This window comes from Lygodium microphyllum, chromosome 19 (genome assembly GCF_053477565.2).
Source record: "Lygodium microphyllum isolate KBCC chromosome 19, Lygodium_microphyllum_v1.1.10, whole genome shotgun sequence".
NCBI classification, from domain to species: domain Eukaryota; kingdom Viridiplantae; phylum Streptophyta; class Polypodiopsida; order Schizaeales; family Lygodiaceae; genus Lygodium; species Lygodium microphyllum.
The window spans coordinates 132385589-132411784 of record NC_141153.1 but is presented as its reverse complement, the minus strand read 5'-3'; the positions used below and the strand labels follow the sequence as shown (position 1 = coordinate 132411784).

The 26196-nt window shown below is 40.4% G+C and overlaps 1 protein-coding gene and 2 pseudogenes across 1 annotated transcript; all 3 read left to right on the top strand.

Moving 5' to 3' along the window:
* The first annotated feature begins 1939 nt into the window (after positions 1–1939).
* Positions 1940–3329, top strand: LOC148020398 (uncharacterized). Its single transcript, XM_087699688.1, has 2 exons — positions 1940–2872; positions 3068–3329. The coding sequence occupies exons 1-2, from the start codon at positions 2040–2042 to the stop codon at positions 3327–3329; spliced, it is 1095 nt and encodes a 364-aa protein (XP_087555814.1). The 5' UTR covers positions 1940–2039.
* Positions 3216–3875, top strand: LOC148020397 (uncharacterized; annotated as a pseudogene).
* Positions 3876–12013: 8138 nt separating this feature from the next.
* LOC148020396 (uncharacterized) lies at positions 12014–12814 on the top strand (annotated as a pseudogene).
* The last annotated feature ends 13382 nt before the right edge of the window (positions 12815–26196 follow it).

Sequence of the window (26196 nt, the reverse complement as noted above, 5' to 3'; positions counted from 1 at the left end):
TTAGACGCTCCTGGCCCGTGAGGCTGTGTGGTAGGGTTGTGTGTCGTCGTATGCATGAGGTCCGGCTAGTGCCATAGTTAGTGCCGGCCCATTTTAGGTCCCATCAGCTCCCTATACAACTTTTTTTCAACAAATCAAACTCAAATTGCATGGCTCTCTCCCAAGAATAAGAATCACCTCTGTGCATAGCCTCCTCATAGGTAAGTAGCTCAGTAGAGTCTTTCACCATGGCATAGTCCATAGAGGGCTCATAATGATCAAGAGGACATGAGGCTATAGTGGAGCATCTCAAAAATGGCTATGGGATCTATATGACATGTTTTTTCTATCTAACCACATGATCTTGTACAACAAGCGGATCTTAGGTCACTATATCATTAATGGTTGTAGCACACAGTCTACTAAATAGGGTTGGTTTTGCCATAACAAGAGGCTCCTCCTAGAAGATCACCCTACGTACCTTAATCACCTACTCTAGTCTCTTATGTATCTTTTCCTTATAGAATATAACATTATGGTCATGAATAACCTTCCAAGCCTGCATATCTCAAAGGCAATAGCCCATATCACCTACATCACCATATCTAAGAAAGATGCATTTGATAGACTTTGGATCTAACTTATTATGCTTTTTTTTGGGAATATGGCAAAAAGCCTCACATGCAAAGACTCATAATTGTGCATACAAGATGGTCTTCCATACAGAATCACCAAAAGAGACATGATACCTATCATCATTCAATTGTCTAGTTGAGATAAGGCTTTTAGTCAAAGTAGGGACATGAGGTACATAATGAAGCACAAAAGGAGCACTAGTACCAAAACTGTAGTCTAACATTACCTATACCAATGATATCCAACGCAATGTCATCTTTGAGTCTAACAAAACCCATAACAGTACGGTAGTTATGAAACTAGTGACAATGCAGGGTAACATGAAGTGAGGCCTCCAAATCAAGAAGCCAACACTGAGAATAAGAAGATGGAGCATCAATCATCAATTGGGTAGCATCAAGTGATGAAGCACTGAGAGTAAGCCAAAATTGAGAGTAAGAAGATGGAGTATCGATCAACTAAGTAGTATTAAGTGATAAAGCAGTAAGAATATAGTCATCGAAATTGTACTCCAAGACATTTATCTCCTCTATCTTCATGCCAAAATTAGGAAAAATGCCATGATCATTAAAAGATTTGACATTATCATGTACTTTCCCTTTGCCCTTTTTATTGCATATTTTATGCCACTATAGCCTAACGTGACCTTGCTGCCCACAATAATGACATGTTAAAGAGGACTTACAAATATGGGACTTACTATGTGACTGGCCACAAGATTGAGATTTGCCCCTATTGGGATGTGAGTCTCTATCTCATAGTTATTATTCCCATTTATACAATTTCTACCTCTAACTATAAGTTCATGAGAAGTCCAAGCTACATTATTATTCTTCAAGTTTACTTCTTCTGTAAGTAAAGCACTCTCTACATCATCATCTTTCGAAGGATTAGCACTCATAATAGTACAAAATGTGTACTCCATGACTCTGGTAGTGTAATATGCAAGAATAAAGACTTTATAGTATTATTCTCAAAGTGAATGTCTTGTGAGATAAGCTGGCTGAAAATAGAGTGGAACTCATTCAAATGAGTAGATATAGGCGTTCTCTCCTTCATGCAAAGGTCCACAAGCTTCTTCAACCAATACAATTGAGATGCAAGACTTTGCTTGTCATAAAGATCACATACCTTCTTCCATAAATCATATGCAGCACTGTCGGGACCAAAAAAACACTAGCTCTAGGGCTCTATTTGTGGGCTCCTATGCTCACTAAACCATCCTCATGGCCTTGCAACTAGGGAGCGGTGTCGTATTGCTGCGCATTCGAAGTGTGTAAACCACCCAAAAGTTGTGCATGGGAAGCTGTGCATGAAGATTCTTGCACACTTTTTTTGGATTTAATCACAGGTTTCGTGAGCAGGCAAGTTCTTTTGTTTCGGAGGCAGAGAACATAACCTGATAACTGATAGTCTTGACCAGAATGGCTGCAGTTCAAGATAGCCTTTGCTTAACCCTGGTGAGAGATACATGCAAGCGCACCAAGAGGGTGTTACGATACGGTAGTGAGTGGGATAAACTGCATCAAGATCTTGCTGAAAAGGTGTTTGCTCTCTTGTCAGTGACCGATCTCCTGCAGTGTCAGTGTGTGTGCAAAAAGTGGAGGGCAGTTCTTTCCTCCAACAGGTTTTTGACTCTATGGGCCAGGGTATCCCCACGTGCCTCATGGTTCCTAGTTTATTGCAACTCCAATGCTATTGCAGCATACAGTCCTGTTTCAAATAGTTGGAGTAATATCCCTGTTTTTGCCAGATGCTCCTTAGACCCTCAGCAGGTGCTCCTAATGGCATCTTCTGGGGGTTTACTGTGCTTTAGAAGTCGCAATACAGAGCATCCAAGTCTTACGGTTTGCAATCCAGTAACTAAATGCCAAAGGTCTCTTCCTAGCCCACTTCAAGTCCGGCACATTGACATCCTCAGAATGGTCACTGTCAAAACTAACAACAGCTATAAAATTATTGTAACAGGACCAGCGGAGTCCAAGGTTTTTAATAGCATCACTGAAGTCTACGACTCTATTACTGGACGCTGGGTACATGAATATAGCTCTGAACAAGATTTCTGGCAGCTGTGGTGTGGAGCACATGTTGTATGGTGTGTAGGATCGATAATCCCTGCTCCTCGTGGTGTGCCTCAAATCACTGTCTGCTACGATATCGATGCCAACGGCATTCTGAATGTCTCCGCTGAGGATAAGACGACGGGGCAGAAGAATAAGATCACGTTCACCAATGATAAGGGGCCTCTGGGCGCATCGTTTCCTTGATCGAGCAGAAGGAAGAGAGCAAGGGCAACGAAGAGCATGTCGCTCTCATCAAGGAGTTCAGGGCCAAGCTGAAGGCCGAACGTGAGCGTGGAATTACCATCGACTCGCTTCTGTGAGGAGTGTAGCCAGATAAGGAGGGAATGTGGTGTTGTGATATCATGTCTGGATTGCTTTTTGAATGGAAGGCCCTTTGTGCTGCAGCTGTATAGAACGGAGAAGGGTTCAGAGTATGCCGAATTCCTCCATCTGCCGAAGAGACGGTTTGCAGATCTTGATGCTATGAGGAAGGAGATATCTGATGAAATCGATAGGATGACTGGTCGCTGCAAGCAGATCTCGCCAGTTCCAATCCACCTCAGTATCTATTCTCCTAATGTTGTAAACTTGACATTGATTGATCTTCCTGGCCTAACAAAGGTTGCTGATGAGGGCAACCAGAAAGTATAGTTGCTGATATCGAAAACATGGTTCGCTCGTATGTTGACAATCCAAACTGTTTTATACTTGCTATCACTCCTGCAAACCAGGATATTGCGACATCTGCCTCTTCTCGCCACCAAACGGATCGTGCTTGCATCCGCCTCCCCTCGCAGGTCCGAGCTGTTGCGTAGCCTTGGACTGAATGTAGAAGTGATCCCATCGACATTTGATGAAAACCTTGAAAAGTCCTCCTTTCCATCAGCAGAGGATTATGCTGCAAAAATTGCTTTGCATAAAGCGATTGAAGTCTCTCAGCAGATCCACAGGGATGATGCCAAAGTGGACATTGTCATAGGAGCTGATACCGTGGTTGAACTCGATGGAATTGTGTTAGAGAAGCCAAAAGATGAAGAGGATGCCTTTCAGATGCTTTCATCTTTAAATGGGAGGCAGCATACTGTTTTCACTGGTGTCTCCTTTGTTCTACCTTTAGTTTGTGATCCGTCCGTTGGTAAACCACCTCTTGTGTACACATATTGGGAGCAGACAAAGGTTGAGTTTGCCCAACTTTGAGGAGGAGAAGAGGAGGAGTTAGCAGGCTGCCTACAGAACTTCATTATATTGCACTCCATAAGACAGAAATGATGCAGTCGATAATGTATGGCAAGTCTTCCTTGCTCAATATGGAATTTTGATGCAGTAAATTCAAGAATATACCCTAAAAGCTATTATAGACAGCATCTCTCTCTCTAATAGGTCACAGTTGCTGACCTGTGCTGTATATATGTCTGAAGCTAATGATTGTACTTATCAGAAGACTAATCTGTTGGTCCTGGAGTTTTAACAAGCTGGTTATGACTAAATCCAGAATCTAATTGATTTATTTGGTGCCCTGAAAACCAAGCTCTTATGATTATTGTTAAGCTGAGGACAGATTGTCATACTTTGACATTTATTTTGACTCTTCTCTTGCTATATAGTGAACTTTGGGATCAAATATTGAGATCTTCTTGTTAGCCTCTTTCCTTGCTGTACCTTGAACTCCGTGTTCAGCAGCCCTTGCACGATCTCTTTGACATTTCTGGTGAACCCGACGTGAAGTGCTGCGTCATCAGCAAGATGGGAGACTCGCAAGAAGAGATGACAGATGATAATGTCATGAAGAACCTGTTTCAGTCATTTACCATGTATATGCAGCAGCAAGTTCATGCAAAACGAGACAGTGATGCTATGGAGGCTTTGAAAGCTGTCCAACAGGAGATGAAGCAGTTTAATGGCCAGCAAGTGTCAACTTACCTGCATTTGTATGAAGAAAAGATGAAGTTTTTTGGGGTTTCTCAAGATGTTTGGAGCCGCTACTTCTTGCGGATCGTGGTGCGCGCTCTTGAAGGTCGAATTGCAGAAATTCAAGAGGCACATGCAGGTTGGGCTGAATTTAAAAAGGCATTAAAAGATGAATATTTCCTGGAGGATACAGGTCTTATGAATCGCATGAATTTTTTAGCATGGGTTTCTATGCCTAATAAGGGACTTTCTGTTACCGCTCTTCTGCGAGAGTTTGAAAGCCGTTATGATCAGTTGGATGGGACTGAACAGCAAGCTTTGGAGATGCAGAAAGTGGAGTTATTTTTGCAAGCTGCAGATGTTGATTTACAGGAAAAGTTGGATGATCTTTTGGAAGATCAAGCTACTGATTCAGGTTTAAAGACTGAGTGGAGACATGTCATTGATGCTGTGAATGCTCTTGTCAAGAAGCAGCGCAGGAGAGTCAGATTGCATCGAAATACAGGATCAGTTCCTGAAAAATCTTTGGAGACTTCTTCTTCTACCCCTGCTGCAGCTTCTTTGCCTAAGCCTACTCCTCCTGTTGTGAATCCACCAGTACCTGCTGCTTCAGTGCCCTTATCTGTAGATGATGTTATTAAAGGCTTGGCGGATTTGACGATTGAAGCAGTCAAAGCTGAAGTTGGTAAGTTAAAGGAGCAACTTATGTCAGTACCTGCTGTAGCACCTGCTCCAGTGACTGCTTTTCCAGCTGGTCAAAGAAAAGGGCGACGATGTATTTGGTGTGATAGTACAGAGCACCAACACTGCAGAGATTGTGATGCTTTTCAGGAAGCACGTAAGAAGAATGTAGTGTTCTGGGGACAAGATGGGAAGATATGGCTGACAGAGACTGGCGCTCCTCTTGACACGAACTTTGGTAAGGGAGGTATGAAGAAGCTTGTTGATGATATGGCTGCGCGATCAGCTTATGTGAGTGTTAGAGGAGATGCTTCAGCTTTTGGAGTCCAGCTTGAGCAGAAATTTGATGGAGACTCTGCTTTATGGTCTTCGGCCTTGGAGATAGCGAGAAGAGAGAAAGTTCAAACTTCTACTATGACTTGTGTGGGCTCTAGCATCCGAGGAGAAACAGGATGGGATTCTCCTGTTGACAGGTATTCTATTTTTTCTTATATTGCTAAAATGCAGGGTTTAGATGCCATGGTTGAGGAAAAGAGAAGAAGAGATGAGGAGGGTCCTAGCTCCTCCAAAAAGACTAGAGGGGGTGACTTTGTTTCACCACCTGTTACAGCTCCACCTATGTCAAATTCTCCAGCTCAAACAGGTTCTGATCAACCAATGGGAGACAAGCAGAAAGAAAAGAGGCAACCAAGAAAAGAGCCAGGATTCAAGCTCTTGTCAGACCTTGATATGCAAACGGATATGAGTAAGATTTTTCATGAAAGAATTTTGAATAGTGAAGTCACTTTTACTGTTGGAGAGGCTCTTGGGATTGCTAGAAGAGAAATACAGGATCAGATGCAGGATCTTTTGCGGAGGAAACGGCATGCGATGGAAGGACCTGCTTTACAGGGCTTGTGGCATGGAGCTCTTGGGAAAGAGCATGATGATGCAGTGATGGTTGAGAATGCTTCTGTTAATCCGCAATCGGAGAAAATAGTGCAGCCTATGCAGTATGAAGATGATGAGACCCCTATTCTCATTCCTCGTAGCCATTTTTCACAAAGTCATTGGGCTAGAGCAACCACTGAAACAGTGGTAAGGATTGGAGGGAAACAAATTCCCTTGATCGCTTTGGTTGATCATGGTTCTGAAATTAATCTTATTGCTCGAGGTGTTTATGAGAGTGGCAAGTGGCCTATGGATGCAGAGCATGGCTGGCGCATGAGAGCCGCCAATAATACTTCTGGTGATATGTATGCTGCTTGTCCGAGTATCAGAATTTCTATTGGTAATGTTGAAGAGGATTATCATTGCTTTGTTCAGGATTCATGCTCTTATCCGATTATTCTTGGACAGCCTTTCATTACAGAAGCAAGAATGGAAACAAAAGTGATGGATGACGGATCAGCTTATGCGCGGATACGCAGTAAAGATGGTATGCGATCTGTTCAGTTTATGACTGTTGGGGTAAACCATCCGAGGAACAGGGACTCCTTGCGTGAGGCACCACTACCTGCGAAGGAGTTGGATTTTCATTAGGTACCGCTGTCTTGCGAGACGCCAGTGGTACGGAGCGGAGAAAAGAGGAGATCTCGCCTCCTGGCAGCCAGTCTTTCTCCAATAACTTTGTTGGGATTACTTCAGATAGTTCAGTAAGTTATCAGAAAATTTCAGATTTGCCTAGAGCTGCCAGGCAGTACATTGGTCGTAAGGAGAAAGAGTTGAAGAATGCAGGTATTTTGCAAGCAGAAGAGCATGTGGATGGATTGTATGAAGGGATGTCTTATGCAGATACATTGTTTGAGATGAGAGCAATGCTGAAAACTGATGTATGCAAGGGTTCAAAGATTATACCTGTGCAAACCTTGGATATGTTTCAGGAAATTTCTGGTTTTATGCTGCAAACAGAGTTAGAGGCTGAGAAAACTCAACAAACTGAATTTATGGCTGATCTTGATCAGCTAATAGAACTGCAGAGGGCTGAATCCATTCAGCCAACAGAGTTGAATGCAGAAAAAATTCTGCATACAGAGTTTCAGGATGCATCTATGCAGTCCATTGAGCCGAGGGCTGAATTCATTCAGCCAACAGAGTTGAATGCAGAAAAATTTCTGCATACAGAGTTTCAGGATGCATCTATGCAGTCCATAGAGCCAAGGGCTGAATTCATTCAGCCAACAGAGTTGAATGCAGAAAAAATTCTGCATACAAAGTTTCAGACTGCACCCATGCAGTCCATAGAGCTAAAGGCTGAAATTTTTCAGCCAACAGAATTGAAAGATGCTGAAAATTTGCAGAAATTGCAGCAAAGAAAAGAGTGCTTGAATGATGCCAAGGTTGACACAAAATATAAAACAGTTGATAAGAAGGTTAAGCCGGTTGCAGGCCCGCTTCCTTCTGATAGTGATGAGCAGATTGAAAAAGCTATGAAGCAGCCTATGTTGAGGGATCCTGCAAATATTGGACATAAGTTTACAGTTGAAACTCTTGCAGAATTGAAGATTGGAAATGAAGATTTTTTTGCTTCCAGTGGAAAAAGAATGTTTTAGAGAGATGCTTGGACGTCATGGTAAGGCATTTGCTTTCTTTTCACATGAAATTGGCTGCATTAGTCCCGAATTGGTTGCACCCATGGTCATCTTCACTGTTCCTCATGTACCATGGAATATACGTCCTATACCTGTGCCTAAAGCACACTTGCCAAAGCTGATAGAGTTGCTGAATGAGAAGATTAAAATGGGGATTTTGGAACCCTCTTCTGCACCTTATTCTAACAGGTGGTTTACTGTACCAAAGAAGAATTGTACTTTGAGATTTATTCAGGATATGCAGCCCGTGAACAAAGTGACAATCAGGAATGTGGGAACAGGTCCAGTTGTGGATGAATTTGCTAAGGCTTTTGCAGGACGAGCCATCTATTCACTAGGTGACTTATATTCAGGTTATGATCAATTTCAGCTTGCCTTGGAAAGCAGGGATATTACTACTATACGGACACCTATTGGTCTTGTGAGGATGTGTACCTTGCCACAAGGTGCTACAAACTCAGTTGCTCATATGATGAATGCTATGCATAGAGTTCTTCGAGACTATATTCCGCAGTTTACCATGCCTTTTCTAGATGATGTGCCTATTAAGGGTTGTGTAGAAGAAGAAAAGAATGAAAGTCTTGATTTGCGTGGATGTAGACAGTTTGTGGCTGATCACTTGAATGCTTGTGAACAAATATTGACACGATTAGAGGAGGTAAATTTGACACTTTCAGGGCTGAAATCTGTCTTTGCTGTTAATGAAGTCATCATAGTTGGGCATATGGTTGGATATTATGGCAGAAAACCTTCTCCTGCAAAGGTGGATGCCATAAACAGGATTGCAAAGTATTGCTCGACTACTTCAGAGGTGCGAAGATTTGTGGGAGCTTGTGTATTTTACATGATTTGGATACCTCATTTTGCTCATATTGCAGATGTTCTCTATCAGCTGCTTCGAAAGGGGCAGAAATTTCATTGGGATGAGAAGCATTCAAAAGCCATGCGTAAGCTCAAGAAGCTGTTGCAATCAGCTCCTACTCTACGCAAGGCGGATTATCAGTGTGGACGGCCTATCATGTTGACAGTTGATACTAGCCCTATTGGCATAGGTTGGGCTGTGGGACAGGATGATGCTGATGGAAATAGGTATGCAATCCGCTTTGGAGCTAAAGTTCTTAATGAGCGACAAAGGAGATATCCGCAGATTAAAAGAGAGTTGTGGGGAGTAGTCACTGCACTGAAGTGTGACAAAGGATATTTTATTGGAGCTTCAGTTATTGTGGAAACAGATTGTTTGCCTTTGCTTGGCATGATTACTAGTTGCTCGACTCCAGATATAGCGATGCTTCGGTGGATTGCCTATATCAAATCATTGAATCCAGAATTTTGACACATAGCAGGGAAAGATAATCCAGTTGCTGACATGCTTTCTAGAGCGAGATATGAGGATGAGGAGTCAATGCTTGCAGAAGATGATGAGACAGAGTTTGCTGCTTCTGTCCTTATTCATGATTGTCATGTATCTACTGTTGAGGCCTTTATTGAAGAACTTTATGTTGATGAGTGGCTGCAAATTGGACAGTATCTAAGTTCACTGACTCGAAGAGCTGATTGGACAGATGATGAATTCAAGAAAATCAGAAGGAAGGCTTATGGGTATTTCTTGAAAGATGGTTTTCTTTGGAAGCATCCAAGAAAGAGAGGAGGCTTGCCCTTGAGAGTAGTTTGTGATGTAGCGATGCAGATACAGATTATGCGAGAGTTTCATGAGAGCTCATGGGCTGGACATAGAGGTGTGTGGGCTACCTATGAGAAAATCAAAGAAAGATACTGGTGGAAAGGGATGTATAAAGATGTTTCTCACTTTGTGGAGACTTGCAGGGATTGCCAGCTTTACTCTTTAGTGCGACATCGTGATGAGCTGCATCCGACTTTTCCACTATGTATGCATTACAAGTGGGTGGTAGACTTGGTTACTTTGCCAGTGGGACTTTGGCAGATGAGATATCTTGTCTTGGCTAGGGAGGATCTTACAAACTATGTTGAAGGTAGACCATTGCGGACAAAGACCACCACTACAGTATGTAAATTCTTGTTGGAAGAAATATTTTGCAGGTATGGATGTCTAGGCAAGATTACAGCTGATCGTGGAGAGCTAGATGCTGATGAAGCTAGAGAATTCTTCTCACGGCTTGGGATTAAATTGGCTCTTACTACTGCCTATAATCCAGAGGGAAATGGCAAAAGTGAAAGAGGACATCCGCCAATAGTTAAAGCATTGGCAAAAGCTTGTAGAGGTCGGATTGGAGATTGGCCGAGATTACTTCCTTTTGCATTGTGGGCTGATCGCTCTACACATAGTGTGACTACTGGATACATGCCTGTGGAGTTGATGTATGGGCAAAAACCTGTCATGCCTACTGAAATTTGTGCTCTCACTTGGAGTGTTCTTCCTTGGCATGAGAATTTATCAAGGGAAGAGCTGTTAACCCTTCAGATTCGTCAACTAGAGAGAAGGGCAGAAGATGTGCAGCTAGCCGTTGACCGTTTGAAGGCAGCCCGTCTCAGAAATAAGGACAGGTTTGATTTAAGGCATCGCTTGAGGCCTAGAGCCATAAAAGAAGGAGATTGGGTTCTAGTCTATGACAGTAGTCTAGAAAATCAGCATAGTAGCATGAGAAAAATGGTTCAAAGATGGTTTGGACCGTATGAAGTGAAAAAGGTTTTTGACAATGGTACCTATGAGCTGGCTGAATTAGATGGAACAGTATTGAGGGTGCCTATTGCTGGAAAACGAGTCAAGATTTTCAAGAGAAGAGAAGATGACGAATATGCACTTGAAGCATTGACAGAAGAAGAACAGATAGGAGAAAGAGAAGCTGATGAGACAGAAGACATAGATGATGAAGCCGATGGAGAAACAGGTCTACTAGAATCAGAAGATGGACTTGACCTGTTTGTGGACTTGAATGATCCTGGATAGTTGGCACATCCGGAGGATGCGCAGGTTTAGAGGGGGTGGATGTCGTATTGCTGCGCATTCGAAGTGTGTAAACCACCCAAAAGTTGTGCATGGGAAGCTGTGCATGAAGATTCTTGCACACTTTTTTTGGATTTAATCACAGGTTTCGTGAGCAAGCAAGTTCTTTTGTTTCGGAGGCAGAGAACATAACCTGATAACTGATAGTCTTGACCAGAATGGCTGCAGTTCAAGATAGCCTTTGCTTAACCCTGGTGAGAGATACATGCAAGCGCACCAAGAGGGTGTTACGATACGGTAGTGAGTGGGATAAACTGCATCAAGATCTTGCTGAAAAGGTGTTTGCTCTCTTGTCAGTGACCGATCTCCTGCAGTGTTAGTGTGTGTGCAAAAAGTGGAGGGCAGTTCTTTCCTCCAACAGGTTTTTGACTCTATGGGCCAGGGTATCCCCACGTGCCTCATGGTTCCTAGTTTATTGCAACTCCAATGCTATTGCAACATACAGTCCTGTTTCAAATAGTTGGAGTAATATCCCTGTTTTTGCCAAATGCTCCTTAGACCCTCAGCAGGTGCTCCTAATGGCATCTTCTGGGGGTTTACTGTGCTTTAGAAGTCGCAATACAGAGCATCCAAGTCTTACGGTTTGCAATCCAGTAACTAAATGCCAAAGGTCTCTTCCTAGCCCACTTCAAGTCCGGCACATTGACATCCTCAGAATGGTCACTGTCAAAACTAACAACAGCTATAAAATTATTGTAACAGGACCAGCGGAGTCCAAGGTTTTTAATAGCATCACTGAAGTCTACGACTCTATTACTGGACGCTGGGTACATGAATATAGCTCTGAACAAGATTTCTGGCAGTTGTGGTGTGGAGCACATGCTGTATGGTGTGTAGGATCGATAATCCCTGCTCCTCGTGGTGTGCCTCAAATCACTGTCTGCTACGATATCGATGCCAACGGCATTCTGAATGTCTCCGCTGAGGATAAGACGACGGGGTAGAAGAATAAGATCACGTTCACCAATGATAAGGGGCCTCTGGGCGCATCGTTTCCTTGATCGAGCAGAAGGAAGAGAGCAAGGGCAACGAAGAGCATGTCGCTCTCATCAAGGAGTTCAGGGCCAAGCTGAAGGCCGAACGTGAGCGTGGAATTACCATTGACTCGCTTCTGTGAGGAGTGCAACCAGATAAGGAGGGAATGTGGTGTTGTGATATCATGTCTGGATTGCTTTTTGAATGGAAGGCCCTTTGTGCTGCAGCTGTATAGAACGGAGAAGGGTTCAGAGTATGCCGAATTCCTCCATCTGCCGAAGAGACGGTTTGCAGATCTTGATGCTGTGAGGAAGGAGATATCTGATGAAACCGATAGGATGACTGGTCGCTGCAAGCAGATCTCGCCAGTTCCAATCCACCTCAGTATCTATTCTCCTAATGTTGTAAACTTGACATTGATTGATCTTCCTGGCCTAACAAAGGTTGCTGATGAGGGCAACCAGAAAGTATAGTTGCTGATATCGAAAACATGGTTCGCTCGTATGTTGACAATCCAAACTGTTTTATACTTGCTATCACTCCTGCAAACCAGGATATTGCGACATCTGCCTCTTCTCGCCACCAAACGGATCGTGCTTGCATCCGCCTCCCCTCGCAGGTCCGAGCTGTTGCGTAGCCTTGGACTGAATGTAGAAGTGATCCCATCGACATTTGATGAAAACCTTGAAAAGTCCTCCTTTCCATCAGCAGAGGATTATGCTGCAAAAATTGCTTTGCATAAAGCGATTGAAGTCTCTCAGCAGATCCACAGGGATGATTCCAAAGTGGACATTGTCATAGGAGCTGATACCGTGGTTGAACTCGATGGAATTGTGTTAGAGAAGCCAAAAGATGAAGAGGATGCCTTTCAGATGCTTTCATCTTTAAATGGGAGGCAGCATACTGTTTTCACTGGTGTCTCCTTTGTTCTACCTTTAGTTTGTGATCTGTCCGTTGGTAAACCACCTCTTGTGTACACATATTGGGAGCAGACAAAGGTTGAGTTTGCCCAACTTTGAGGAGGAGAAGAGGAGGAGTTAGCAGGCTGCCTACAGAACTTCATTATATTGCACTCCATAAGACAGAAATGATGCAGTCGATAATGTATGGCAAGTCTTCCTTGCTCAATATGGAATTTTGATGCAGTAAATTCAAGAATATACCCTAAAAGCTATTATAGACAGCATCTCTCTCTCTAATAGGTCACAGTTGCTGACCTGTGCTGTATATATGTCTGAAGCTAATGATTGTACTTATCAGAAGACTAATCTGTTGGTCCTGGAGTTTTAACAAGCTGGTTATGACTAAATCCAGAATCTAATTGATTTATTTGGTGCCCTGAAAACCAAGCTCTTATGATTATTGTTAAGCTGAGGACAGATTGTCATACTTTGACATTTATTTTGACTCTTCTCTTGCTATATAGTGAACTTTGGGATCAAATATTGAGATCTTCTTGTTAGCCTCTTTCCTTGCTGTACCTTGAACTCCGTGTTCAGCAGCCCTTGCACGATCTCTTTGACAGCGGCCAGGAGCGTCTAGAGGCTACACAATGATCTAGCTAAATCACGTGTTTGTGTCAATTTGAAGTCCAACGATTTCTCCTATCTCAACTCCAAAAAAGGGAGTATACCACACATATAAGTGACTAGCACCTTGTTACACACACATATATAGCACCCCCTAGTCGATTGTTGTAGCTCCTACGACTCTCCTACACCCTAGGGATTGGCCCTAGGATGTGCTCTCTAAACATAAAGCACAATCCTAACATTGTCCACTCTTTTGGTAAAGCGTTGTAGGAGATAATTTTGTTTCCTCACATAAGAGTCCCCAAAGATAATGGTTTTATCCTATAGCTCGAAAATCCTCACATACTCTCATCATTGGTCAATTTTTTTAGCAATCAAGTGCCATGCATTCAAGATATTTTTTCTTAATATCATATTTAAATGTAGATGCAATGTGTAATGCCATATAGTGCTTAAACAAATTAACCACAAGAATAGCCAACGTGTCATGCACAAAACATTCTTTCAATGATTTCCTTTCTAATATAGCGTTGCATTGCTTGGAAACAATACCACACTAATCTGTGTTATTGTCTCTTTTGGAATATTGAACGAACCCGATATGCTTTGTTTCAATGCACAAACACTTATATTTCGATGTAGAGTTCTTAACATTTCAACTTCTCTATGTGTTCATTTATTTACGTAGTACGTTTCCTATACTTCATGATATTTTTTTCATAAAAACACCCTCTAAATTACCAATTTAACACACAAGTAAGTGTAAATAGAGACCAACCTCATGACCTACATTCATTATACACTCACCGACCTTCCCCTAATTTTTAATAATTTTTCTCACCCTTAAAATAATTTTTTTTTCATTTTTCTCTATTCCAAATGTTTATTTTTGATATTTTCTAATTTTCTCTATATAAAATGCTATATTTTTTAATTTTTTACTCTAGAAAATTAATTTGTACCGTGGTCCATGTGGACTCTCTTTTTTGTCCCTTAAGGAGTGAATAAACAAATATAGACCTAACCAATGAGAGAGTTGGGATTCCAAATTCATGTAACATGAATCTTCTAGCTATATCTTGGTCCAAATCTTTCCTCAACAGTAAAATAAGGAAAAATGTGGGGAATACAATGCTGTTACTTCGTGGAAGTTTGTGACTCGAATGATCATTTTCTTATTTTTTTATGTTTGAATTTTCATTTCTCCTCTTTTTAGTTTTCCTCTCTTTCTTAGGCGGAACTCAAATTTATCATATCTCTTTCTTGACGAAATTTTACAACCTCATTGTTGCTTGCCCTATCTGTAACCTTATGAAATTTCATTTCCTCTACATAAACACAGAGTGAATTTCACATGTTTTATGAGAGCAGAGCTTGTTCTACCAAAGCCCTAAGATTTTCTTCACAAAACTTTACAGGTATATTGTTCTCTTCCATGGATGTTTTATGGTAAAGTTTATCTTGTTTGGATAAAATTTGTGCAAGTTATGTGCATTCTCTGACATATAATTTATTTTGTTTTGGTACTCTAGGAGTTTCTTACAGTCAAGAACAATGATCTTTTGAACACTCAACTTCTTCTTTAACATCTTAGGGTTTCTCCATGTAAACAAAGTTATAGGTATGCTACCTTGTTTTTTTGTTGCTCTATAGTTAAATTTTATCTCGTTTGGACAAAATGTATACAAGTTATATTCATACTGAGCTTTCCTTTATTTTTGTACTCCAAGAATCTCCGAGGGTGAATAACAATGATTTTCTAAAAACTCAACTTCTCTAGTATCTTTGGACTTCTTTGTAAATAGAGCCATATGTATATTGTTATTTTTTGATGTTGCTCCATGGTTAAATTTCAACTCATTTGGACAAAGCCAATGTAATTTATATGTATACTTTGACTCGAGATTTCTTTCGTTTTTGTACTCCAGGAATTTATCAATGGAATGATAGTCTTGTTATAAGTCAACTTCTTGTTCAATATCTTTGGGCTTCTTTGTGAAAAGAATTACATGTACCTTTTTAAAAATTTCTCCATTTAAATTTAATTTCATTTTGGAGAAAACGTTTACAAATTATACACATGTTGATAGGTAACTTTTATATTTGGTTATTATAGATGTCTTCATGATGGAAAAACATCAGTAACATACTTGCAGTGGAGGTCTTCAAAATAGGAAAGATAGTGGTGGTAATTGGATTTGTGATAAGTACTATAAGTTGGATTGGATTTTGATGCACCCAAGTACTCGAGGGAATTTCAAGGTCAATCGTAAGGATGTTGCAAACCCCATCAAATATTGGAAAGGTAAAATTTTAGAGTTCAGAAAAGTGTTTAATGGAACAAGTACAGTAACAAAAGTGTTGATCCAACATGTTTATACGCACAAAAAAAGCTATGTACACGATGAGAACTACATTGCAAATTATAAAGAAAATAGTAAGTTTTTAAATTATATAATTGTTTATTCTTTTGCATCAAATTTATTTTTAAAAATCTTTGCAGTGTTCTAATTCAATCTTGTTTTACTAACAGCTCTATATCCATCGACTTTGCATGAATGGAAGAATGTGGAATGTTTGAGTAGCAATATACATGTTTGGCATGAAGACATATGTTCTTTGATCTATGATAATAACTCTACAAGTTAACTTACAACTCAAAATATCATTTTTTTATAATTCATTATATGTAGTACAAAGCCAGAGATTGCAGCATGTCCCATTGCTACCACTATCTAGTGTGTGAATGGTTGATCGGTAGCTTAGAGTTGTTAGGGGAGCATGTAAGTCCAAGATAAAATTTGATATCAATAGTGTTATGAAACCCACCACAGGCTCCAAAGGTGTGCATCTTAGTTGGTTTATTCTATTCTCATTGTTTGCACATTTGCTTGGTTCATGTGACATTCTGAAGAAAACAAAGATTACTTATTAATGTAAGTATCTATTTGAGGAATGGATGAGTCAGCTATTGGGTGAGTCTTGGCAAGTCAAAAGAACACATTTTTATGAGATGATTGAGTGTAAGGTCAATCAATCTGATCTTACATTCAAGTAAATTTCTTTTACTACTTTGCATACCTTGATTTAATTGACATAGGTCTTGCTTAGATGAATTGTTGTGTTAGTTGCATTTACTTACAATTAATTTTGTTTTTATTACATGTATTTCATTACTAGATAAACTTTTTGCATTGCTTTTGATATAAAAGATGGAGACTTTTGCAAGGGGAGTGGATCAGCTTGGATTAAGATACTCGAGATGAGACACATATAGCTCTCATAGATGTGGTTATCTTGTGGAATGGTCATAATCCTTTTATAGTCAGCACAGAGAGTCATTGGCCTATTTCTTTTCTGAGACAAGAAATCCAATTAATATCTAATGAGCCCCTCTACAACTTCTATTTCAAGTTAGATAGTAGAAAAGTCAAGATTCATAGAGTGAGCAATCCATGATATATAAACAATGTGCTTCTCCACATATCCTTGAGATAGTGGAATCCTTGTAAAATTTTTGTATAAAGAGCGAATACAAATCTTTTTTGAACTTCTTAGTACTTTCAATTTTGATAACCTTAGTTTACTGTGATCCAAGTGTGCGATAATATATAATGTAATTAGTCAATTGTACTAATTAAAATCAGAATTAAATTGCATGCTAGAGTTTTATAATCTATGAAATATTGTCTTTGCATAATGATATATTGTAGCTCATCTATTCTACTCATTTCTTAAATTTAAATATTAAATTGGATCCAAAGGGATTTTGAAGGTCTTTTAGATTTTTTTCTTTAAAAAATTATATATTTTCTCTAGTTGGACTCGAATATACTCAGTCATCCAAGCATATTTGAGGATATAATAATGTAGAATGAATCGTTTATTTGTATGAGTAATTTTAACATGTCTTTAAAGTATTGAAATAAAGAAACTAAGATAAGATTTTTAATTTAAAACTTTAGCGTTAAATTTTTTATAAGAACCTTTATTTAAAATCCTAAATACATACTCCAAACTCATTTTTACTTTCATTCTCTACTTCCTTACACTTGTGCTCTCCTTCCTTCTCTCTTATGTGCCATAGCTATCACTCCCGCCTTCGTTGCATGGATTAGCTACACATGCTACGCGCACATAGGAGACTAGATATACCCTAGGTTTTGCAGAACCTTGAGTCTAGAGAGCTCACTTTTTGCCGTAGATCATCCTAGCTCTAGTATAGTGGCATCGTTTTGTGATGCGGCAAACCCTCTCACTTACTCTATTTTAGACTCTACTCTCAGGTGGGTTCCCATAGATTTCTTGTATAGTCTACATGTCAAATCAAGCTATGCAAAGGTGATAAATCGAGCCCTGGTGCATGTGGAACAACATCTCCGCTCTAGATCAATGTCCACCTTGACAGGACCATGCCACGATGGATCTCATCGAGGGCGATGCAGCCTTTGCCATATATGTTTTGTGCACTGAGGTGCAAGAAATAGTGACGAAGCCATCAATGCACCCTCTCGGCCACAACTAGAGTACTTTGAGAGGGAGACTGAGAAGATTTCACTCGATTCGAGCGTAGAGGCAACATAGAGCTTAGCCATTGTGCACCCACCTCCCTGCCCTAATGAGACAGCGACAAGCAATGAGCTACCCCTTGCTTCTCTCCATGTTGTCACCTCACTTTCTCATCCTTCTCAGTCAACTAGAGTTCTTGTCATTCAAATTTGATCAATTCCAGCATGTGCAACTTCAAGAAGAAGATCTGGAGCAACTCACTTGAATTCAATCAGTCCACCTAAAGATCAATAAGACTACCTGAAATTAGGCAACATCAAGTCTAAAATCAAGCTAGTATCTCTTGATACTAACCTAGTGCTTCTTGGCACCTGTGTTTTTTCACACATCCAAGAACAATTCATTTGTTGGTTTTTGCAATGATAAACATGGAGATTTTTAATGTGGAATGCACAATTGATTGTAAAAGGATAGACACTGCCCAAGTACACTCATGGTAAGACCTCCTTCAAAATGTTTGAACTTGAGCAAATAGCCAAGTTCAATGGAGAAGGCTTTCATGCCTAGAAGGAGAAGACCATGTACCACCTTATGCGAAAGGACTTGTGGGACCTGTTTGAGGATGATGCTTAGATAGCAAGAAGGACGATGATGAAGAAGGGTTCATTGAAGAAGACTATCTCAAGACAAAGGAGTGGAAAAAGATGAAAAACAAGGCTCTAGGCATCATTGCATGGGGACTAGCGATGATGTGCTACATCATATCTCTGGCATCAGAGATGCTAGAAATACTTGGGAGGAACTTGACAGGATGTTTGGTACCCAAGGAAAGAATTCAAAGGTAAAATTACTCATGCAGTTTTATAAACTAGATATAAATGACAATGCTTCCATGACCATACACATTAACAAGTTCAAGAACCTAAAAACCCAGGTTGCAACTCTTAAGAAGAATATTGATGAAGATGAAGCCATAGCTATATTACTTGCAAGTGTAAATAAGGATCCATATGAGAATCTTGTGTCCACCCTAAGCAATGTTCCAAGTCTCTCACTTAAAGATATTGAGCACTCTCTTCTTGATGAAGAGAATAAATAAAAGAACAAAAATCCAAAAGATGGTGCCCCATCATCTAGGGAAAATCTCTTACACACCAAAGGAGCTGCTGGATCCAAAGGAAGAGACCGAGGATTCAACCCTGACAAAGATTGAATGACATGTCATTATTGTGGTAAGACTGGCCATATAGCCAGTGAATGTTTCCACAGTAAAAAAGCACAACAGAAGCAGAATGGTAACCACTAGAATCGGTTCATGAATGAAAGAGAAGAAGAAGAAGATGCTTTCGTCATCAACAACTTTGACAGATTGTTTTGAAGCAACTATCTTTCCCATAGTGGATTTGGTTTGTAAAACAAAACCCTTACCAAAGATGTAAAGTTTTAAGCTTTAATTCTACTAGTTTTCCTATGAGCTAGTCTCCCGAGCCATGTTATCATGTAGGGGGGGGGGGGGGAAGTCAGCAAGTGTAGGAACTCATCATTTGAGAGGGGGTGTTGAGAAATGAAAAATGATGTATGCTCTAGGAAGAGATCTCTTGAATCCCATATGCACAGTTAGGAGAATGGAACAACCCAACTACTATAAAGGATTGTACTTTGTTGAGAAACACGGATCTAGACCTAGTTAGCTATGGTGGATGCAAATCAAATACACAATACATTATCAGAATGAGAGATTGTAACTCAAGTGAATTAGGTTCCAAGATAGATTAGCTTGGACTTATAAAGACAATCTTGAGTAACTCAAATTGATAGTTCCATATAAAGACAATCTTGAGTAACTCAAATTGATAGTTCCATATAAAGACAATCTTGAGTAACTCAAATTGATAGTTCCATATATTATTTGAAATGAGTTTTGAGTACATGCTTATATAGCTTTTGGATAGTATCACTCTCCTCACTGTGCATATGGGATTCTGAAAATCTCTTCCTAGAGCATACATCATTTGCTATTCTCAACAACCCCCCTCAAATGATGAGTCTCTATCCTTCTTGGCTTTTTTCCTCGTGCATGTGAACATGGACCAAGAGACTAGCTCTTGTTGGTAACCTAGTCAAGTTAAGTCTTGAAACTTTATATCTTGGTAGGGTTTGTTACATCCAATATGGGAAACAAAAATCCACTATGGGAAATAAGGATCCACTATGGGAAGATTTTCTGTTATCGACAGTGGAGAATATTTTCTTCATCTTCTTTGTGCTTCTTTCGCACCTATTAGAAAATATGCAGATCTTTGGATGCAATCAAGGGAATGAATTATTCTGTGTTCACTTTTAAGTGACCATATGATACAATAAATTCCACTGCCACTTAATTTTCCTTTCTAGCAAATGGCTGAGGAGCATTGCAACCATTAATATAATGTTACATGCAAGTTTACAAGGTAGACTGGACTATCAAACCATACATTCTATTGTGAAGGGAATAATCTGCTTACTTCTAAAAAGAGGTCATAGGAAACACCTATTGAAGGTTCCCAAACTGATAACATTAAGTCACCTCACAGCATAATGGAACTAAGATTGAGTTGTCCAATTGAAGAGCTTATATGTGCTGATCTCCAAGCTACAAATCTATCATCTTCAAGTCCTCATGTAAGAAAGCTTCTCTGACTTGATAAGTATGTAATTTGGAAGCCAAGCAGGTGAAGATGGAACACCAACCCAGCTTATGAAAGCATATTCACCGATTTCAAACTACCAGATTTCCAAAATCTCCCCTCGATCATCATAAATGTAGTCGATTCCCTTGTAGTTGAGAGGATGTCCTACAACTAAGTAATGGTGCAGCTAGCTTGGGAGTGTGAGTATCAGAACCTGTAGTCGATGGGAATGGGGCTGCTCCAAACATGCTGCATACTCTCTTACCAGATCGTGAACTTGAAAGAAAGGCAGTGATGCACCATGGTCTAATCCTGGAAAAACCTCCATCGAGATACCATACCTTGTTGGAAGAAAACACTCTGAGGATGGAAAGAGATTCCAAGTGCATGCTGATACTCGAAAGCTGATAATAGACTAATGGGGCAGTGACCATGAAGCCTATAGATTTCTTGGCCAACAACAAGGTGTAGAATATTTGGCAGAACACCTCCATCGGCAATTACCACATTTCCTAGTAGCTTGCTCAACTGCTCGTCATTCCTCACAATCAACTGGATGTGGCAAGGGATAATTATTGTCTTCTTTTTGTCTCGTGCTACATTGTCCATAAGCTCCAGCACCTCGGCCGCAAGGTAGTCCATCACAACAACCATGTAGATGGGAGCCCCAACCCCCACACACTCAGCATACTTGCCCTTCTTAAGGAATCGAGTGATTCTTCCCACCGGAAACTGCAGACACCCTTTTGCAAACGAGACACCGACTTGGCACTCTTCGGCTTGCCTCTTCTAGCTCTAGCAGCTCCCATGGCATAAAATCTGGTAGTGCCTGCAGAGAGTAGCCAATATGTGATCTCTACAGAATGGCTAAGTGAGAAAAACCTGATGTCCTTCTTATCACGTGAAAACAGAGAAGGATTTGGCCTCAATACTTGAACCTCCTAATCTTGAAATGAAGAGCAAACATTGGATGACTTTGAGTGATGGAGAGAATGAGAGAATGGGAGAGAGGAAGATTACGAAAGTACACATACACTAGCCAACTAGCTTAGCCATGGCTTTGATACCATGTTGAGAAACACAAATCTAGATCAAGTTAGCTATGGTGGACGCAAATCAAATACATGATATATTATCAGAATGAGAGATTGTAACTCAAGTGAATTAGGTTCCATGATAGATTAGCTTGGACTCATAAAGATAGTCTTGAGTAACTCAAATTGATAGTTCCATATATTATTTGAAATGAGTGTCAAGTACATGCTTATATAGATTTTGGATAGTATCACTATCCACATTGTGCATATGGAGTTCTGAACATCTCTTCCTAGAGCATACATCATTTGCCACTCTCAACATACTTGATTATCACTTTCAATGTGAGTAATGCAATATCATGATGCTTTGTACTTTCAGTTAGTGTCATCGTTATTGTCAGTCTCTTACAGAAGATTGTGTTTATGAGTCCAAGCTTCCATCTAGGAACCTAATTCACTTGTGTAATAGTTGGTCTATTCATTGTCCATGCCACTATGAATTTGGTGTTGAGATATCGAGCTCCACTCGTGATATGCCAGGGTGACCATTGTGCATTTATGTCACCGACTTTTCAGTTTGCAGATGCGGTTGGTACACCGCCCATGAATAATAGCTAGATGACAGCTATCCTTATCTACTCTAGTTCGTGGCTCAGTTAGTATGCCACCTTAGTTAGTTGAGTTTGGTTTGAGACCCATATATAGGGTTCTTCTATTTCTATGTACTTGAGTTCTTTTGGCTTACACAACTAAGAAGAGGAAAACTGTTTTCAACCTCCACCCTTGTGTGTATTCCCCCATTATGCAAGCAAGAAAGCTACAAGAAATCCTTGTTTTTTTTTATTTGAGGCCATTTCGGGGCCTGATTTGGAGGCGGAAGTTTTCTGCACGCACTCAGGAAAAGGCCCTGTTTTATGCTGCGCGACCACTGTTCTGCAGGTCGGTGGAAAGTTACTGCAGAAACTGCATCGTATGCCTGTGCACAGAGACATTGGGAGTTACAGAATCATCCTTGTTGCATGTTGATGCAAAATCGTCACTAGGAAGTGACTGTGTGATCAAGTACCACTTTCGTCAGTTTTGCATATTTGCCCTTGTGAGGCTGAAGCTGTGTTTTTTGCAGTGACAGAATCTTATGCAGTGTTCTGTAATGGCGTCTGATTCTCTTTCACAGATTGTTACTGAAAAGCTTGACAAGAACAACTTCCAAGCATGGAAGTTTAGAATGATGAATTTCCTTATGGGAAAAGGATATTGGGAATTTGTTGCAGGAAATGAAGAAGAACCAGTTCTTCCTGATGTTCCCAATCAATAGCAAATGCAGGCATTTAAAGCATGGCATGAGAGAGCCATAAAAGTTATGTACTGGCTGTTTATCAGTATTTCAGACTCTATGATTGTGTACGCCAAAGGAGGCATGGGATACTCTGTCAAAAATGTATAGCACAAATACGCAAGCCAGGAAAATGCAGCTCAAGCAAGAGTTGCACAATGTACAAAGAGAAAGTATGAGCATCAATGACTACCACATGAAGGTGAAGAAGATCGCAGATGCACTTGCTTCCATTGGGTTGCCAGTGGAAGATGATGATTTAGTTTCCGTGACCTTGAATGGTCTAGGAAAGGATTATGCACAGTTCTGAACATCCATTTTTGTCCGCGAAAGATTTCCTGATTTTGAGGAGTTGATTGCTCTTCTAATTTCTGAGGAGCAAAGAAATGGTGGTGCATCTTCTTCAGGAGGAACTTCAAAAGAAGCTGTCTTCTACTCAAATGCTGGAAGAGGTAGAGGCAGAGGTAGAGGATGCCGAACTAGAGACCATGGTAGAAATCAGAATATGCAGCAAACTCAAGAAAACCAGTCCTATGGAGGAGGACATGGTAACTCTAGAGGCAGGGGGAGCCAAAGAGGTCGTGGTGGATGGCAAAGAGGCCAAAATGCAAACAGCAATGTTGAATGCTACTACTGTGGTAAAATGGGTCATATGGCTAAAGACTACTATAAAAAGCAGAATGACATCATGAGTGGAAAATTGCAACAAGGGAATTATGTATCTTCTAGTAGATAGGGTGATGACAGAAATGAGCATTTGTTTATGGTGCAGCACATGACCAATTCTGTGACAAGTGCAGAAGAAAGCAACGATGTGTGGTATGTTGACTCAGGTGCATCAAACCACACGACAGGTCATGCAGAATGGATGCAAGATGCAAGGAAAATGGAAAAACCAGGATTTGTGGAGACTGGAGATGATACTGCATATCCTATTGTGCAGATTGGAAAATTTCCTTTGTCTATGCAGGATGGGAAAAAGAAATACCTGTCGGATGTATTTCATGTCCCGAATATCACCAAGAACCTAGTTTCTGTTGGTCAAATGGTTGAGCAGGGCTTGCAAGTCAGATTTAATTCTCATGGATGCTTTGTTGAGGATATGAAAAATAAAGGTCACTTGATAGCAAAAGGAAAGAAGAAGGGCAGAATGTTTACGTTGGATGCAGACATGCCTGAATTGAGTGCAGCAATGTTTGCACATGGGACCGGTGTAGTTGCAGATATTGATATCTGGCATAAACGCATTGGTCATGTTAATGTACAGCGACTTAAATCAATGCAAGCCCAAAATATTGTTGCAGGATTGCCTAAATTCAAGGTTGCAAAAATGCATAAGGTATGTGAAGCCTGTCAGTTTGGAAAACAGGCAAGGAAACCATTTCCTAGACATGTTCAAGAGAGTAAGAAGCCATTGGAATTAATCCACTCTGATGTGTGGACTACTAAAGTTGCATCTCTTGGAGGCTGTCATTATTTTGTCACTTTTATTGATGACTATAGCAAAAAAATTTGGGTGTATTTTATGAAAAAGAAAAGTGAAGTTTTTGGGCATTTCAAAACTCTTAAAGCTATGGTTGAAAAAGAAACAGGCCTACAAATAAAATGCCTAAGGTCAGATGGAGGGGGAGAGTACCTCTCAAATGAGTTTGTAAGGTTCCTGCAGGAGCATGGCATAAAGCAGCAATATTCATGCAGTCATATCCCACAAAAAAATGGAATTGCAGAAAGGAAAAACAGGCATATTGGAGAGGTATCTCATGCCATACTCAATGAAAAAGACCTGCCAGATTTTTATTGGGCTGAGGCAGTTACTACAGCAGTCTATATAATGAACAGGACTCCCACTGCAGCGATACATGGGATGACTCCAGAGGAGAGGTATACTAGTAGGAAACCGGATATTTCTCATCTGAAAATTTTTGGTTGCATTGCCTATGTTCATGTGCCAGATGAGTTGAGATCCAAGTTGGATCCAAAAACTGAGAAGTGCATCTTTATTGGTTACTCTCTATAGAGCAAAAATGGTATAGATGCTATAACCCTTCTACTCGTAAGTTTACAGTGAGCAGAGATGTTGTTTTTGATGAGATGAGTAGCTGGTATAAACCAGTAAATGTGATTGATAATGTAGATGCATAAAATGGTAATGCTGCACAGAATTCACAGCAGCAGTCACAAGATATTAGTGGACCTGGAGCGTCCTCTAGCAGTGGTTCATATTCTTTGCCATGGACAGGCAGATTGAGATCATGAGAATCTTCTCAAAGCAATGCAGATAGTGGTATGCAGGTATTACGAAAAGGAAAAGAGAAGGTGGATTAGCCCATGTTTGATGTGAATGCAGGTCACTCTTATGTGGATGGTGAATCCAGTGGCTTAGAACAGAGCATTGATGATGAGTTGGGTATTCCTTCTATTGTTACACCTGGAGTAAGGAAGACCAGGGATGTTTTGAGAGCACTGGGAGTGAACCTACTTTGTGCAGGTCTACCAGAGCTAGGTATCCTGTGGATAGGCTGAAATATGATGGATTTACAGCCATTCACTATGCATATATGGTCAAAGTATACAGGAACCAGAATCCACTTCTTTTGAGCAAGCCATGAGAAAAGAAAAATGGGAGAAAGCCATGGATGAAGAAATGGATGCCTTGGAAGAAAATGCTACATGGGAATTGGTACCTTTGCCTAAAGATAAGAATGCAATTGGTTGTAAGTGGGTTTATAAGGTGAAACACAATGCAGATGGTTCTGTGAATAAATACAAGGCAAGATTAGTAGTCAAGGGGTATGCACAAACATATGGCATTGATTATGAAGAAATATTCAGTCCGGTTGCAAGGATGGCAACCGTAAGAGCAGTCATTGCTATGGCTGCATCAAAGGAATGGTCTTTACATCAGATGGATGTAAAGAATGCCTTCTTGCATGGTGATTTGCAAGAAGAGGTCTATATGGAGCAGCCACCAGGTTATGTGCATGCTGTTCTTCCTGAGTTTGTTTGCAGGTTGAAGAAAGCCTTGTATGGCTTAAAGCAAGCACCTAGAGCATGGTCTGACAAGATAGGACAGTATCTTATCACTATTGGCTTTCAGCCCTTCTAACACAGGTCTCTCAATGCCTGGCAATGTCTTCACAGGAGGCAACGACTACGTAGACCTCCCTTGAACATACTAAACCGAAACCTCGGGACTTCATGCCTTGGACGCCTGTCCCCAAAAAGAAAAGAAAAACCCCTTAACAAGTACACAAACATGTATAGTATAAAAACCACAGTACTCATAAAGGAAAGATATCACCTGGAGAGGGCCACAAGAAG

Coding starts and splice junctions, on each gene's coding strand:
- LOC148020398 (XM_087699688.1), top strand. CDS start 2,040: ATGGCTGCAGTTCAAGATAGCCTTTGCTTAACCCTGGTGAGAGATACA. Junction 2,873..3,067: donor AAGGGGCCTCTGGGCGCATC/GTTTCCTTGATC, acceptor TTTGAATGGAAG/GCCCTTTGTGCTGCAGCTGT.